Source organism: Phyllostomus hastatus, unplaced genomic scaffold, assembly GCF_019186645.2.
Source record: "Phyllostomus hastatus isolate PE091 unplaced genomic scaffold, TTU_PhHast_1.1 phas_contig_34, whole genome shotgun sequence".
NCBI lineage: Eukaryota > Metazoa > Chordata > Mammalia > Chiroptera > Phyllostomidae > Phyllostomus > Phyllostomus hastatus.
The window spans coordinates 28,878,013-28,894,426 of record NW_025333857.1 but is presented as its reverse complement, the minus strand read 5'-3'; the positions used below and the strand labels follow the sequence as shown (position 1 = coordinate 28,894,426).

Genomic DNA, 16,414 nt, shown 5'->3' with positions numbered 1-16,414 from the left:
ATCTGCTCATTAGAAAAGAGAAATTAGAATTGTACGTGTCTCATAAATTTTGTTGTATGTGATAAATAAAATAATATGTAAATCACTTAGAAGATTTTTGGCATATGGCAATAATTCAATAAATATTAGTTACTATTTATTAAATAACATTATAGAATAAGGTTAATTTGTTCATGCCCAATTGACAAATTATTTAAATTAGACCAATTAGTAAGATCTTATATGCAAAGGAAAACAGCAAGGGACAATTCAGTGTTATTGAAGATTAACTTAATGATCCAGAGTAGATATCACATCATAAGCACAATGACTTATATGTTTATGGAATGAAGTGGAACAACGTTAACATTTGGAAAATGGTAAGATTTATACTGTAGGGCTTATCTAGTTCCACTTGTCTAAAATATTCCTCTCAAGTGAAATAAGATTTTCTGAAAATTTCAGAAAAAACACTTATATTACCATTTCAAAGGAATGAACCAAAAACTCTATCCCATATATTTTAATGCACCATGGGGGGAAAAATCTACTTTCCTCTATTGGACCATTCTTAATGAAGACATTTTGCCTTCTATTGATAAATCTTTGTCACCTATAACCATGCAGTCAAACACTGATTTAGTTAGTTCTTTTATTCCTCAATTATCTCCTTGCTGATATTACATTCTCTATAATATCTAGGGTTAGTCTTTTATGTCCTTGCTATCTGTAATAATGGCTTTGAATCCCACTTAGGGGGCAGGGGAGTGGAGTAATGGCCCCTTCTGCTCTCTCCCACTCTCATTATTCTATCATGCATTTGCCATTCAAGTTCTATAATTGAGACTCTTAAATCAGACAAATAATACTGGCCATGAAGGAGAAAGGAAAGTTTCAGAGAAAGACTAAGTTATACTGAAGCACAAAATACATCATCTCTTTTGGCGGTAAATGTATTTTTTCTACTTGAAATGTTTAGTGTTCTTGCTCTAAAAATAATAGTGCTTTTCTCTTCATGACTTTTAAAAATGGCCATTGAGTTAATGAATAGAATGGTACCATGGTTACCTGTTCATTCCATCTTATCTTCATCTATCTATCTATCTATATATCTATCTATCTATGCAGACACATATATATTATTGATTGATTTGAGAGAGAAACATTGATTTGTTAGTTCCACCTATTTATGCATCCATTGGTTGCTTCTTGTGTGTGCTCTGACCAAGGATTGAACCCACACCATGGCATATTAGGACAACACTCTAACCAACTGAGCTACCCAGCCAGGGCTTACTTTCATATATTTTGATAATTTTTGTATGGGTTGGTATTTTCTGGCATCCTTTGAGTGATATTAAATACTTTAAGCATTATATCCTCTGTCATTTTCTCTAAATGAGCTAAAGTGATTAACTTACGAAAGTGTTTGATGTCTTGGTAGAGAGTCACAGTCTTAAGTAATTAAACTTGTTTACATGCTGTTTATTCTTGGTGTATTATCCACAGCAACAGTGAAACATTTCATGAGTGTTATGAGCAGCATCATAAAAGTGCTTATACTTTGTCTTTCATCTTGGGTGATTAAGGTAGTTTGGAAGGAAGGTCATGCTCAAGGAGAGCTGGGATATCAAGGAATGGGGTATCATTTGTTTTATTATGCCATATTTTACTCCCAGTGAACTGGTAAACAATTAAAATTCAAACACATCAGTGCATATAATTCAGTTACTCCCTGGACACCATAAAAATGTCTCCCTGATCAATAATTGCTTATTATGACATGCATTTGTTGTGTTGGCTGTCAAGGTGCTTAGCCATTTGCTGTCTAAAAGTGTGGAAAGCATGCCAGGCTTACCAACCTATGCAGTTACCAAGAGCAGCACAGCTGTGGATAGCACTGAGTCACTCCCGGCCTGTTATGTGGAGACTTCTATCTCATAACTCCACAGCCACTAAAGTCTAATGCAAAGGCCAGGGCTTTCACAAAGCCTTCCCTGACCTGTTCAAAAGTAATGATTCTGTTCTCTGAATCTTCGAAGCATGCTGTTTGTATTTCTCTTAGAAGTTTTTGTCATACTTTACATTGCCTTCTAGTAACTTGTCTAGATTTGTATCTCCCCTCCCAATATGTGATCTTGCTCTCTAACCTATCACTTCACTGAAGACAGGGACACCTTTAGAGCTGGGATTCTTATGTGTTCCTGTCTGCATCCCTTATTCTCAGGAGATACTTTAACAAACATTTGTTGAATGGAAGAATGAATGGAACTTTAAGAAGCAAATATCCATACCATGTTGCCCTGAGACAAGCATTCTCAGATCTTTCACTCAACACTTCCTTTCTGTATAACAAATATTTTATAATACCACCTTTATAACCCATAACCTTTCTCATTTTCAGAAGTTAATGAAGTGTCCCAACTATTATATAAAGGGGAAATAAAAGAAACATAATATATAAAATAGCATGTATGCAAATATGCAAATGCTTAGGTACAACTGCACCAGAAACATAATAACAGCTGTTTGCAGCTGCAGGAGGAATGTAACACCTGCAAAAGCAAACTTCAACAGTGTGCTGTATGGGCAATTCCAATACTACAAATAGCATTGCCGTCAGAAATGTGATTTTCCAAAATGGGGAAAAACTCTTGGTAGAACTTGAATCAGCACAAAGTTTAATTCCCCCTACATTTACATAGTAGCTATTTTCCTGGAAAATTTAGTGCAAAAATACTTTGCATTTATTTGCACAATGGTACAGAGTCTTTGTGCAAATGGTACACCCCAGTCATTGAGACAATCAGAAAGGAAAGAAGCATCAGTTACCCTCATTGCGAACCATTACTACTAAGGTGTCAGAATATTGGAATCCCCAAATCCATAGTTTAAGCAGCACATCTGGGAAAGAAAAGCCACAAAGACACCCTGGAAGGAATGGAACGAAACAAATGTAATCAGAATAATAACCACTCTAGTGGAGTTTTTTTTTGTTGTTGTTATTGTTGTTGCTGTTTTTTTGTGTTGTTTTTGTTTTTGTTTTGTTTTTGTGAGGTGGGGGGAATTCTACAAGTGAAACCTGAGCACTTTTCAAAGTTCTACTTTTGTTTTTGATAATGAAGTAAATTTCCCATGTAAAAACTACAGTTTAGCAGAAACAAGGTGTTAGGAGACTTTAACATATTCATAAAATAAGGGTATCTACATCTATAATACACATGCATTGGTATTGCATCTGATTGTATTGTCTTGGAAGCTAAAAATAGTACCTATCACTTATTTAACTGGTGTGTAATTGTTTTAGCTGAGATTCTCTAGAAGCTGAGTCCAGGACAGGGATTCAGGAACATGAGATTTTCAAGGGCATGCTCTTTAGAAAAAGCCTGTGTGGGAGAGAAGCAAGATAGGGAAGCAGGAGTCAACTAAGGTTGATAGCACAATAAATTCTTGGCCTGATCCACAGGGTGCTCTGGAGGGATCACACTGCAGAGTTGCCCCACTGTCCCACTTTGAGTCAAGGGGCGGGACTGTTGTAGCCACAAGCTAAGCAAAGTTAAGGGGCTAGGAGGTAGAGTGAATCTGTCAAAGGTCTCTGGGCATGAAAATGCCAAGCTACACTCTGGCAGCTGCAGAATCGGTGCATGCATTAGTCAGCAGGACCCACTACAAGTCTTCATTACAGTCCCATACACCTCACATATATTATTTTCCTATTTTGAAACAATTTAGAGAAAACTTGCAAATATAGTACAAAGGCCTTACCCTCTCTTTCCCCAAACCATTTGAGAGTAAATTGCTGATATAATTCTCCATTTATTACCCCAAATACTTTAGTGTGTAATTCTTACACACAAGGACATTTCCATCATAATTACTATAAAACCATCACATTCAAGAAACTAATATTGATATATTATTATAATCAAATCCCTGGATCCCACACAGTGTCCCACAAAGGCCCTTTAGAGCAAAAGGATCTGGTTCAAAGTCACACATTACATTAGGTTTTACATGCTTTCAGTCCTGTTTACTCTGGAACAGTTAGTTCATCGGTGTTTCCTTGAGTTTTCACCATCATAAAATTACATGCCAGTTAGTTTTTAGAAAGTCCCTCCAATTTGGGTTTATTGTAAATGCCCCATTCCTCATCAAGCTTTTGATTTATTTGTATCAATATGGAGTTAGAGTTTCCTATGTTTTAATCAATTTCTCTTTTTTAATACTATTGATTTGATTTTTATTGTTCAAGTAGTTTCTGCCTTTTCCCCTCACCCCTCCCTATTATTTATTTTCATGCTCAAATTGTCCTCAATTTGACTTGTGTGAATCCCTTCAACTGGTTCTTATGTCTTTTTTACATGTCCCCGGCAGTCAGGGATCACATCCTTGCTTTCTGCCAGAAGATATTCTGGGCTGATCTTACACTTCCTTTTCCTCACCCCTGATCATTTCTCCAAGAAGCTCTTACTCCTTTTAGTGGAAAATGGTACTTAGAAGCCAAAATGTAAATATTGACTGTGCTCATTGCTTTTAAGATGTTGCTTTTCCTATATCTTCTCAGTGAATAGAGCTGTGTGTGTTTGTGTGTGTATGTGCTGAAAGCTATGAGTTCTTGTCAACATGTGTTATTCCAAGCCAACAGCACAATGTTCATCTAGTTCTTTTTCTCCATAGTTTTAACTTGCTTCTCAGATAGTGAACAATCTGACTCCTATTGTCTTTAATATGTTTACTTACTTAGTTTCCCTGTATGTAACCATTGTCAGCACCCCTCCATCCCCATAAGGTTGCCTTCTTCATATTCTGATACCCTGGATCAGGCTTGCTCTCTTCAGCCTGTGCTGACACTTAGTGCCAGGACATTCCTCTACAGGGACACCCTTGTCATCTTGCCTTGGCACTGAAACCCCACAGCAGGCTTCTCTTCCAGGTGTGTGCCCTCCTCTTTCTATTTAGCCTCTGCTATCGCATGCTAAGCTGTGCCAGGCTGCCCCAGGCTTGGATGCCCTTCTCACACCCTGTGGGTTCTGATTCTCCATGCCAAACAGCCCTTTTAAATGTTTGGCCTTCAACTTCCCACTCTGTGCTTCCTCAGCTACCCCCACCCCCCAGTATGGATGGCTACCTTGTTCTGATGGTTCTTATTATGCATTATACAGGAAGGGGAGGGAGAGAAAGGAAAAAGGTATAGGAAAGGGAAGAGGAAAAAAATGAAGAGACACACATATTATTTTCCTGTTCTCACAATAAATCTTTGAAAGAGCCATGTTCTCCTCCACTTTACACTTGAGGAAACTGGTTCTGAGAGATGAAGTCCCTCGCCCAAGGTCCCAGAGCCAGTATATAAGGAGCCAGTATCTGAACTCAGGTCTGGAAATTCTGTCTATTCCACCACACCGCCTCTAAAGAGAATACTCTCAAAATACATTTGATATTTGGAGTACCACAAATGTGTAATATAACGTTTGAGGAAAGGAAATGCAGTCCTCTTGAGAGGTAATAGGTTGTGTTCATTCCATGAGGGTAGTCTTTCTTCCACTTGGCCTACTTCCCCATCTCTCCCGCAGATGGGCTCAACAGAAACATGGCTTGTTTCACTTGTTGCCCAGGTGGGACAGTGATGCTGAGACTCCCATAGCCAGTGGTGCTCAGCCAGCAGTCTCACTACCTACCCAGTGGTGATGTCAGCCTTTTGTGGCCAGCACTTTTGAAATGAGTCATCTGTACAAGTTTGCCAGGCCTCGTCCTCTCCTCCCCAGCTGGCTTTACTTTTACTGCCACAAGAGAGCCTGGCAACTTTCGGAGATTTTAAATGGGTAAATAAATGCTAATCTAGAACAAGGAAGGGAAAAGTTTTGCTCTGGTGTCGAACACACACCTACAGGATACACTAGTCTTAATGCTTTTCATACCAAACATTCTGAGGGCTGGCATATACATAGGATTATAGTGTATATATTGTGAAATGCACTTTTAACATTATTTTGTAACTCATTTTTAAAATGCTCATTTGTCAGTGTCTTTGGGGTCTATGTAAAGAACTCCAGAAAACATTCTAACAAAACTGAGGACAAAAAAAAGAAAGCCTCTACTTGCATAAAATAACAAAAGAACAATTGCCAAATAAATTTCATTTTCCCCAGATTTAAGTATCTTTTGGGAAGAAAATTTGATCTGAATTTTTTTCAGGTATAGTATATGAACTGTCGTAAAATTTTAAAGCTGGGAGAAATATCCTAGAATCTATGTTGTATCCATGCTTCACCCTATGAAGCAACAGACGCACAGAGAGAAGAAGCTGGGGGATGATGGAGGCCAGCACATCTGTAACTATGTGTCTGCACGTGTATTGTGTGTGTTGTTCGCTTGCAAGTAAACCCTCTTGGAAACCATACGTTTTATGAGACAAGCGACAAAGCTGAAACAAATGCATTTCTGGTCACCAAGGCTTAAGCTCAGGTCTAAAACTAGTCTGCTTCCTGATTTTTGTTTCTGTGGCCCAAGCAGGTTTCCTTGTGAAGAGGCATGTGACTGAAACTTTGACATCAATCCCCTTTTTGCAGTGGACAAGTCCTAAGAAAGGCAAAAGGCAGATACTAAAGTGTGAAATTTGAGTTTTTTTTAAAGACAGGGTATTTTATTTTTATGTATTTATTGATTGATTCCAGAGAGAGAGAGAGAGACAGAAACACTGAAGTGAGAGGAACATCAATCAATTCCTCCCCTATGTTCCCTGACTAGGGACCAAATCAGCAACGTAGGCATGTGCCCTGAGTGGGAATCAAACCCGAGACCTTTGGGTTACAGGACAATGCTCCAACCAACTGAGCCACGCTGGCCAGGGCTGAAATTTGAATTTTAATTCACTGTTGGCTTTCAACCTTAGAATGAATTAATATTAGTTAATTCCTTTGGGAATTTTCCCCCCTTAAAATTGGATTTTTTTTCAAGAAAAAAGGATCACTAATTCAGCATGTTATCACTTATGGTAGTATAATCTTAGGATGCAACTTGATACTTGCCTGTATTTGCCACTACTTTATGTTGGGTGGCTTTTTCTCCATGACATTAGATCACATGACACTGTTTCTTTTAATTCTTTGGGGCTCTCTAGGGAGAGTCCCAAAATATCATATTATGCACTAGAAAAGCCTACCCATCCGGCACACACATACATGTTGCTGCCTGAATTCAAATTGGCGAGAATTATTTTTAAGAAGCTAGCAGGTTTATGAAATCCCACAGGAGGCTCTCTCTCAAAGGATCTGTGTTAGGAACGAGAAAACAAATATTACAGTGTAATGGAGACAACTGTACTTGAACAACAATACAAAAGTCTAAATAAATACATAAAATAAAGTTTGGTCACATGTGTGTTTACTCTTTTTTACCACAATGGTCTACACACTTAGAGCAACTGGAACCAAAATCATTTTCTTAAATATCTCAAACAATTATTACTTCTGAGGAATTGCTGGAAGTGTTCTCCGAAATACTGTTGGTTAATTGATGAGTATTAACAATATAATTAACATTTTTAATTTTATTTATTTTGTTGGTGTTTAGGAATCTCAAACAGAAGTTATGCTGGATATTTCTCTTAAAATCCTTTCTAAATATTTAGTCTTATTTCCCTATTCAGAGTACACCTTTTCATTTTCTTACTGCTTTTTCAAGTCCCCATTTTGGCCTGTAGTCCACCCAGCCTGGCCAGTGCAGGGAGGGTCCGGGTAACGCCAGGGCCCAGGAGACATTGAAGGCGATGGCCATTCATAGTAAACCTTGACTTGAGCTAGTCATCAAGCCCATCATATCTGTCTTTTAGGCTATTTCTTGTCTCCTTTTATTCTAAATAAATTGCTCATCTTTAGAACATAATAAAATCCATTGAGAGTCTTATTCTTCATTCTCCCTGCAGACAACACAGGGAGGGAGTTGTCATTTTTTTCTTTAATTAACTCAGTCAACAAAAATTTATGGAATACTTGTTCTGTGTGTGCCACTGTGCATAACCCAGCACTCGGCCCCTCCCAGAGAGTTATAAACTGTGTTTGGGTCATTGCTGGTGGCTCTCCTACACCTCCTGCTGTACTTGTCTGCCACTGGATGTGCCTAATAAATCCCAGCTCATTTCAGGTTGCTCCACCAACTTGCTCAGTGTGTTTTCTGATAGTGTGGGATGTCTGACAAAATGGGCACATGTTTGTGCTGTTGACTCTGCAGCATGTTCTCCAGGAAGCCTTTGAGTCATAAAAAGGAGGAATACACACACTGGTTTCTATGGTTAATTATTATTTGCCAACTTGTACATATTGCTCCTCTCATTATGAAATTATGGTCTAATTTCTTTTCCCAGTGACAGTCCTGGACATTACATTTTAGACCCTTTCCATGGCTACACATTTTTAAAACACCACTTTAATGGACTGGATGGAGTGGAAATTGAGAATTTTAGCAAATTCTCAGTTCATAAATCATTTATGTACATAAATCAGTACATAAATCAGTACATAAATCATTTATTTCTAGCTTTTCCTAATCATGTCCTGCCTTTTTTTAATTCAGTATTAAGAATATTGATGTGGAATTGAATGTTTTCCTCTATTTTTATCTTCAAACGACCTTTAGTTGCCACTCCTGCACATTGCAAGATTTATTCCAACTTCTTACACTAGAGTCATAGTTTAGCTTCAACTTGGAGCCAAATGCCCCACAGCTGAAATGACCACACCTCTGAAGTGGCATTTTCCCAGGCCATTCCTGCCTTTAATAATGAGCCAGCCAGGAGGCAAGTTTGTATCTCAGTACAAGAGAGCCTTGTATTAGGCCTGGTGCATAATTAGATGTGAGGAATTACAATTGGTCCTCTCTTTGCAGTCTTTCAGCACCAAGTCTATGCTTAAGCCACTACTTTTATTATTTTTAATCTAATGATTTTGCCTCTTTTTCTTTCTCCCTCCCTCCTTCCCTCTCCCTCTCCCTTTCTCTCCCAATAACAACAATAAAGAAACCAAGGAAGTCCGGAGATTTGCGGTTTTAAAAAGACTGGATGCCGAAAAGATTTTCACAAGACGCTTCAGAAACAGACGTTTGAGTCAGAAACCTTGGAGTGCAGTGAACCCAGAGCTCAGGTATTTCCTACCAACAAACCTGGTTACCAGGTTACTGGCTGTTCTGCCCAGGGTTTTATTAACTAATAAAAAAGCTAAGTTCATAGAATATTAGAGTAAGAGGAATTCTGCCATCTGAGTCATTGGGGGTTTTTTCAGACTTGTTCGTAGCCACAGACATCAGTGTTGAAAGAGAGAGAGAGAGAAAGAGAGGGGGAAAGAAAGAAAGAAAGAACCCAGAAGCTCAGTAATTAAAATAGAGAAAAGTGGGGAGGCTCTAGCTGCTTGGGGGAGGCCATTGGGTCCTATCCCTATAACATTCCTGCAGAGACTCAGAGATGCCCCTCAGCAGGCCGCAGAGTGAGTGATTAAAAGCTCCACACTGAGCCAAAAGGCCTGGGTTCTCTGTGATTTACTACGTCTAACTCTGCTGCCTCAGGCAGGATAACTAAACTCTCTGAGCTTCAGTTTCCTCCCCTGGAAAACAAGAATGGTGATGGTAACTAACTCATGAAGTTGTTGGAGTATCCAATGAGTTAATATGCATCCAGCACTTTAGACCATGTCTCTTCTCACACTTAGTGCCCAGTAAATGTTGACTTCTGTTATTGTTGTTATTACTGTTATTATTATCACAGAGTAGTTACACTTTAAAAGGCAGCTCTGTACACCTGTGTTTATAGCAGCACTATTCACAATAGCCAAAAGGTGGAAACAGCCATGTAGCCATGCACAGATGAGTGGATAAACAAATGCAGCATATACATTCAATGAAATATTATTCCATCTTAAAAAGAGGGAAAATTCTGACACATACTGCAACATGCATGAACCTTGAAGCCAATATGCTAAGTGACATAAACCAGTCACAAGAGAACCAATATACTGTATAATTCCACTTATGTGAGGTGCCTAGATGAGTCAAATTCATAGAGACAGAAGTAGCATGGTGGTTGCCAGGGGCTGGGAGACGAGTGAGTGAGGAGTGCTGTTTAACCAGTCTTAACCAGTTTCGGTTCTGTGAGATGAAAGAGCTCTGGAGGTGGGTTGCACAACAGTGCAAATGTACCTAACACTACTGCCCTGAACACTCAAAAAATGGCTAAATGGTAAATTTTGTCATGTATATTTTACCACAATTTTTTACATTTTCAAGCCAGTGCTCTAGTCCAACCTGCCCATTTTATAATTGAGAACAGTAAAACGTAGAGGAAGAAATTTGTCCAAGGTTGTATAGGACTTCTTCTTAAACCAGTGTAGTTTTTAGCTTTCAGGTACTATCATAACCCAAGCATCTCACCCAGCTTACTGGAAGGTTTTTAAATAATACCTATTTTTCCAACAACATGGTCTCTCTGTATGGTCATGCCAACTACCTAATCTGAGCTCTACAGAGGAATCAGCCATCGTCCCAGTTCTAAATATATGCTGGGCTTACTGAGGCCTAGAATACCTGGATGCTGTACTCTCTGGGAGATTTAAGGGACTTTTTCATTGGTAATTTTGATTAATTTCAGTTTTCACCATACATGATGACAAGTAAATTGTTCCTTGTATCAGTCAGACAGAAGCACACTAGATACTTCCACAGAAGACATTTAACACAGGGAATTGACTAAACAGGTTTTGGAGGACTGGGAGACCCAGAAAGAAAAGTGAAGTCATGCCGAAATCGTAACTGCAAGAAACAGCACACCACCCTGGGGCTGGGGTCTAGGGCAGCGGTTCCCGAATTCCAGCGTCCTCAGAATCCCTGGAAGGCCACGTTCAAACACAGATTACCAGGCCCTGCCCCAGAGTTTTTGACTCACTAGGTCTGGACTGGAGCTTGAGAATTTGCATGTCTAATTAGCATTTCCCAGGACCTGCTGATGCTGCTGGTCCCAGGACCACGTTCAAGAACTATGGGTCTAATGGGAAGAGCTTGGAGATGAGAGCCTAGAAGCTCAGAAGAGGAGCCTCAGAGCGAGGAGGGGGTGTGGCCCAGCAGATGGGGTTATCTTAGGATTCAGAGGAAAGACCTCAGAAAGGCCGGGAGTGTGGAGTCAGACCTCCCAAGAGGAGGAATAGTCCAGGTGGTCTGGTACCTCCAAAGAGGTAAGATGAGGATGGTTCTGAAAGTGCCAACCGAAGCTCAAGGCTACAACAACAGCCACTAACAGTGGCAAAAGGAGTTGTAAGCAAAACGGAAGGGGCCAGTCTCTTCTCCTAGCTCCAGCTATCCAGCCTCCCTCTAGCGCCCCCGACTAGCATAATTTAAATGGAGTAGCAGGCAAAGCAGAAATCTGATTTGCTGATTTACATCTAGCATTACAGAATTGTATGAAAGGATGAAGTCAAAGCTGACAGACAATAGGTGAATGACCAGCACATCCATAAAGCACACTCATTTCTCCAGCAGACGAACAGAGCACTCAGTGATGTCTGGCTAAGTTTCACAGCCAAGTTATACAAATATTATGTTGTTAAATATTAGACTAACACTCATCCTGGAGAGGTACTCAGACCGTGAAATGACCAGCAACATCTGCCCTTTTGTTCTGTCTTATGTACATTATTTAGCAGAATGATGAGGCCAAGTACCTGCATTTACATAAGCTTAATACATGTGTGATGTGACTGCACAGTACTCATGTATTTAATAAAATTAGGTCAATTCTACATATTATTGTGTAACTTCCCTTTTCATATTAACAATACAATGTACTGTGATCCTCTTTTCTCTTCCCATGAATACATGTTCTCTTTTTTAATGGCTGCATAACACACCATTGTAAGAAAGGTCTAAAATCTCTTAATGCTTCCTCTTTTACAGGGTGTAAAAGCCTTTCCCCAAGGCCTTTATAAATTCTAAAACAAACAAAAATATTAATAATTAAAGTATTAATATTGATTATCACTAGCATATTCAGTTTAGGTAAAATTTATGATCTAGTAAAGTAGCATTTTTATGAGATAAATAGATGTCACAAAAGTATATCTTTTTTAAAAGATTTTATTTATTTTATTTTTAGACAGGGGGAAGGGAGGAAGAAAGAGAGGAAGAGAAACATCAATGTGTGGTTGTCACTAGTGCACCTCCTATTGGGGACCTGGCCCACAGCCCAGGCATGTGCCCAGACTGGGAATTGAACTGGCAACCCTTTGGTTTGCAGGCTGGTGCTTGATCCACTGAGCCACACCAGCCAGGACACAAAAGTATATCTTATAGAGAAATTGTATAGTAGTAGTCCATTTAGTAGAACTTTAGAATAACATTCTACCATCAATTTTATAGATGTTTATAATAGATCCATTAATATTCCTATGGCATATTGTTGATTATGGTTATATGTTCTTTGCCAAGTCTTTGGTTAGATATGCAGGTCCCAGTTTCCAAGATATTTCTAATGGAATAAAGAATTCATTTTGTGATTGATTTAAAATAGTTTTTTTCAAACATACTGCAACTAAAAGTGGATACTGCTTGAATAGCAAATGCTTTTTCTTTTTCTTTTTTTGCTGTTGCTTATTTCTGTAACTGTTACTAAAGTCCTGTAGGAAGGTGTCCCCATACCGACAGCTGTGTCTCCAGAAACATAAGGCTCAGCTTTGGAGTCCACATAAAGTTTCATTTGGAAGACTCCTCACAGATTATCCTATTTTCTAGTTTCAAAAACCAAGTTCTGGAGTTGAGATTAGGATGAGGTCCCTCTATTCCCCAGTCCAGTCTCCTTTCTGTTGTACCTTTTTCCAGTCTGTTCTGCTTGAACATGAGACGTGGCTCATAAGATGCTTGCCTCCCAGTCTCCGGAAAAGCACACCGAAAACTGACAGGGGCACGGTGCTGTTTTCAAACGTTTCCTCCAGGACAGGTCTATCTACATGTGATGATGAGTAATTACCTCTTTCCAGGTGAGAGGGAGAGGTTTAATTTTAGGATGCTGAGGCCAGGAAGCTAAGATGTGATTCCTGTGAAACTCCCTTCGGCTCAGAAACTCCTTGAGGCTGGATTCTACAATTGCACATTAGAGCAGTCTTGAGACATTCCAGGCTGTTTAGTTCTCATTGTAGATCCACAATCTCTCTCACAAAGATGTGTCTTTTCTCACAGGCAGGCCCCCACCACTTAAACGTGCTGTGTGATGTGTCTGGGAAAGGCCCCCTCACTGCTTGTGACTTCGATCTCCGCAGCCTGCAGCCTGACCAGCGGCTAGAAAACCTCCTGCAAAGTGTGAGTGCAGAGGACTTCGAGAAGAAGAATGAGGAGGCCCGGAGGACCAACCGGCAGGCTGAGCTCTTTGCCCTTTACCCATCCGTGGACGAGGTGGGTGTGACCGTCTTCATGCTGGGGCATTTCAGTGAAGACACAGTCTCCAGGAAAATAGTGCTGTTCATCATTACTGTATAGCAACATCAGGATGCTTAATCGTATGATTTCTGGGACTGTTTATTTTACTAAGGCAAGCCTGCATAATAGCAGAGGCAAATATTGGTCAATGATACACATGAGATTCTAATAATAACTAGAATTTTCATAGCACTTTACGAAATACTTTCACTGATATCTCATTTATGCTCCAAAATGTGGCAAGGGTCCACATGCAGTGAGCCCACTCAGCCAGTCAAACCACTCAGTTACTTTGGGGTATGTTTTGCAGTTAATCCACCAAGACATGCATTCTTTAGTGCTTTAAGTTTTTTTTTTTAAATCTTCGAAAACATTCCAGCCTGAAATATCACAGCCATGGTCCCAGTGCATTAGGCTCTTGATTGTCCACTTCTTTATACACTGGACCTGACCCAGAACAATTTGATAATTCAGGCCTTGCCTATGGTCAGTCCTCAGGGCACTTTGGATGGGATGAGGGATGACCATTATTCAAGACTGCTTCAGCTCCTTATACTTTATATTAGGCTCTCGGTCTTCCCTTCTGCATGTCAGAATACCTATACTTCTGGGTCTTGCCAGAACAGATTACTACAATATCTCTGCTGTCCAAATTTTATTCAAAATTCAGTTGCAAGGAAAATGATTTGGGGGAATTTTTCATAAAAGATATGCCATCCATCCATGTCTCTAAGTATTTGAAATTTTATCTTTGGATCAAGCAAGACCATCAGGGAGCCTCATTCTTAGACCGTGTGAAGCCCCCACCTGTAAGAATTGTGTTAGTTGATTGACCTTTTCATGAGCTCACCACTGGTCAGCAAAAAGTACAAAAGCTCACCCTGGTCAGCTATCATGAGATATGATATTGTGTGCACTATGTAAATATGATTGAGAATTGACCTACTTATCACCCAACACCCACCTCAATAAGGATCAGCAGGGAAATTATCCCTCAGGCCTTCAGACAAAGAAGAATTGTGCTTCCACGGAGAAAATGTGTGTACTTAGAGATTATGCACATCTTGTAATCAACTCTCTTAAATTCTTTTCTTAGTGTCAGTTTTCTGTCCACCTCTGCTCAGTCTGGGAGCTTACTTTTTGGTGTCCCGAATTTTTTTCAACTTTCTTTTTTTCTTATTCTTATTTCCAACTACCCTTGCCCTCTCACCTGTTTTATTTATAGTCTTGCCAGTGGCCTCAAATCCTTTCTGAATGAGGCAGATTAAAAAATAAATATGAATAATGTGGATCATGTTATCATCTCCCTGTTTTCAGATTTCAAAGTAAGAATCAGAGAGGGTAAATTACTTGCTCAAGAATCAACAGGTAAATTAAATTATAGGATGGAGATACTAAACCATTAATTCTAACTTTTATGTTTGCCTGTTTATTTATCCACATATGACTACCAGGTAGATTAGCACACATAACTGGAATCCAAAGATGATATAAACAACCCCATTTTATCTCAAAACTTTTTAGTTTCCATCTACAACTTTAAAATTTTTCAACAAATTTGCCCAAGAAATATTGTTTGGCTGACTTGACCTTTGCTTGCATTCCTCTTCATCCCGACTCCGTGTTGTAGGTGCCAGTACGTGGTAAGGGGGCCCGGAGTGGGCACAGGAGAGAGAAAACATTAAAGGACGAGGAGAATACTTCCAGCTAGACATCAACTCATTAAAACTTCCCTCAATGGGTTAAATGAAGAATATCCGATCTGAACTGATTAAAAAAGTGAATCATAGACTGTTTTGAAGGAACTTTGTTTTTTGGTCTCTGAACAGTGCTGAAACTCAATTGAGACTGCAAGTTATAATCTAGCAGAGGTCCTAATGGGATCCACCTTATTGAGTGAGGAGGAATGCTTTGTAATTAGTGTAACAGTTATTTGTAAACTGGTATGTTGGAAATGCTTGAGTCCCCCTATACCAGCCCTTTAATATGTTGTAGTTGCATTTGTACTTGTAATTTGTACTTGCTTCAAAGAAAGTCCTGTGGAAGAAAGATAAATTTCTGGCCTACCATGAAATGATTAAAAATGCTGAATTTTTGATAACACAATGAAATTGTTTTATGTTATCATTAATTTATTCCTTGGTGAGGAAAATTAGAAGAGAGGTGAACTATTAATCAAAATTATGACTGAGTCTACAGGAGAGGTAAAAGAATTCAACCACCAAGTCAGATGAGGTGAGTTCTTTCCTTGGTTCACTGAGTCTATAAAATGTGTTGTCCTATGTGTAGACCCCTAAGAAAGTTGCCACTATATTCCAAATCACTGAAGAGTTTGCATTTTGGTTGCAAGTAACAGAACCCAACTAAAATCAGTTAAAAAATGGGGGGACTTACTGGCTCACATAATGAAGGTACAGGTAGGCAGCCATAGAGTTGGCCTCAGGATTCATTTGGCCAACTGATGGAGGGATGTCATCTCTCTTGTTATCTTTCTCTCTTACATCTCACTCCCTCTCTTTCTCTCTCTCTCATACACACACACACACCACACACACATCTCCCAGCAAGATGAAACAGGTGCAGTAAAACTTTACATTTCCTCTTCTGCTTCTTTAGGAATTTGTTCCTGTGTTAGATAACTATAAAGGCTCAAGAAACTCATATAGGTTAGAAGAAACTTTGGAGATACATTTATACACACACACACACACACACACACACACACACACACACAGAGTTTGAATCCTAACTATAAAAACTAACTGTAAAAAATTAAGACAGCTGGGGAAATTTAGAACTCATTACATATTTAGTGACAACAAGAAATTTTTGTTAATATTTTAAGGGCCATAATGGTATTACAGTTATGTGTTTTTAAAAGTCCTTATCTTTTAGAGAGCTGTACAAAAATATTTACAGATAAAATGATATGATGTTTGGGGCCTTGCTTTTAAGGAATTCAATATTGAGTGGGGGAGGTAGCAAGTGCAAG

The 16,414-nt window shown here is 39.2% G+C and overlaps 1 protein-coding gene across 2 annotated transcripts in view; it reads left to right on the top strand.

Annotated features, from left to right (window-relative positions):
• DOCK8 (dedicator of cytokinesis 8) overlaps window positions 1-16,414 on the top strand; it is a 218,685-nt gene that overhangs the window by 76,557 nt on the left and 125,714 nt on the right. For both annotated transcript variants that reach the window (XM_045839979.1, XM_045839980.1), the window contains 2 exons: window positions 8,990-9,113; window positions 13,186-13,398. In XM_045839979.1, the coding sequence (XP_045695935.1) occupies window positions 8,990-9,113; window positions 13,186-13,398 (337 nt within the window). The remainder of the gene's footprint in view (window positions 1-8,989; window positions 9,114-13,185; window positions 13,399-16,414) is intronic.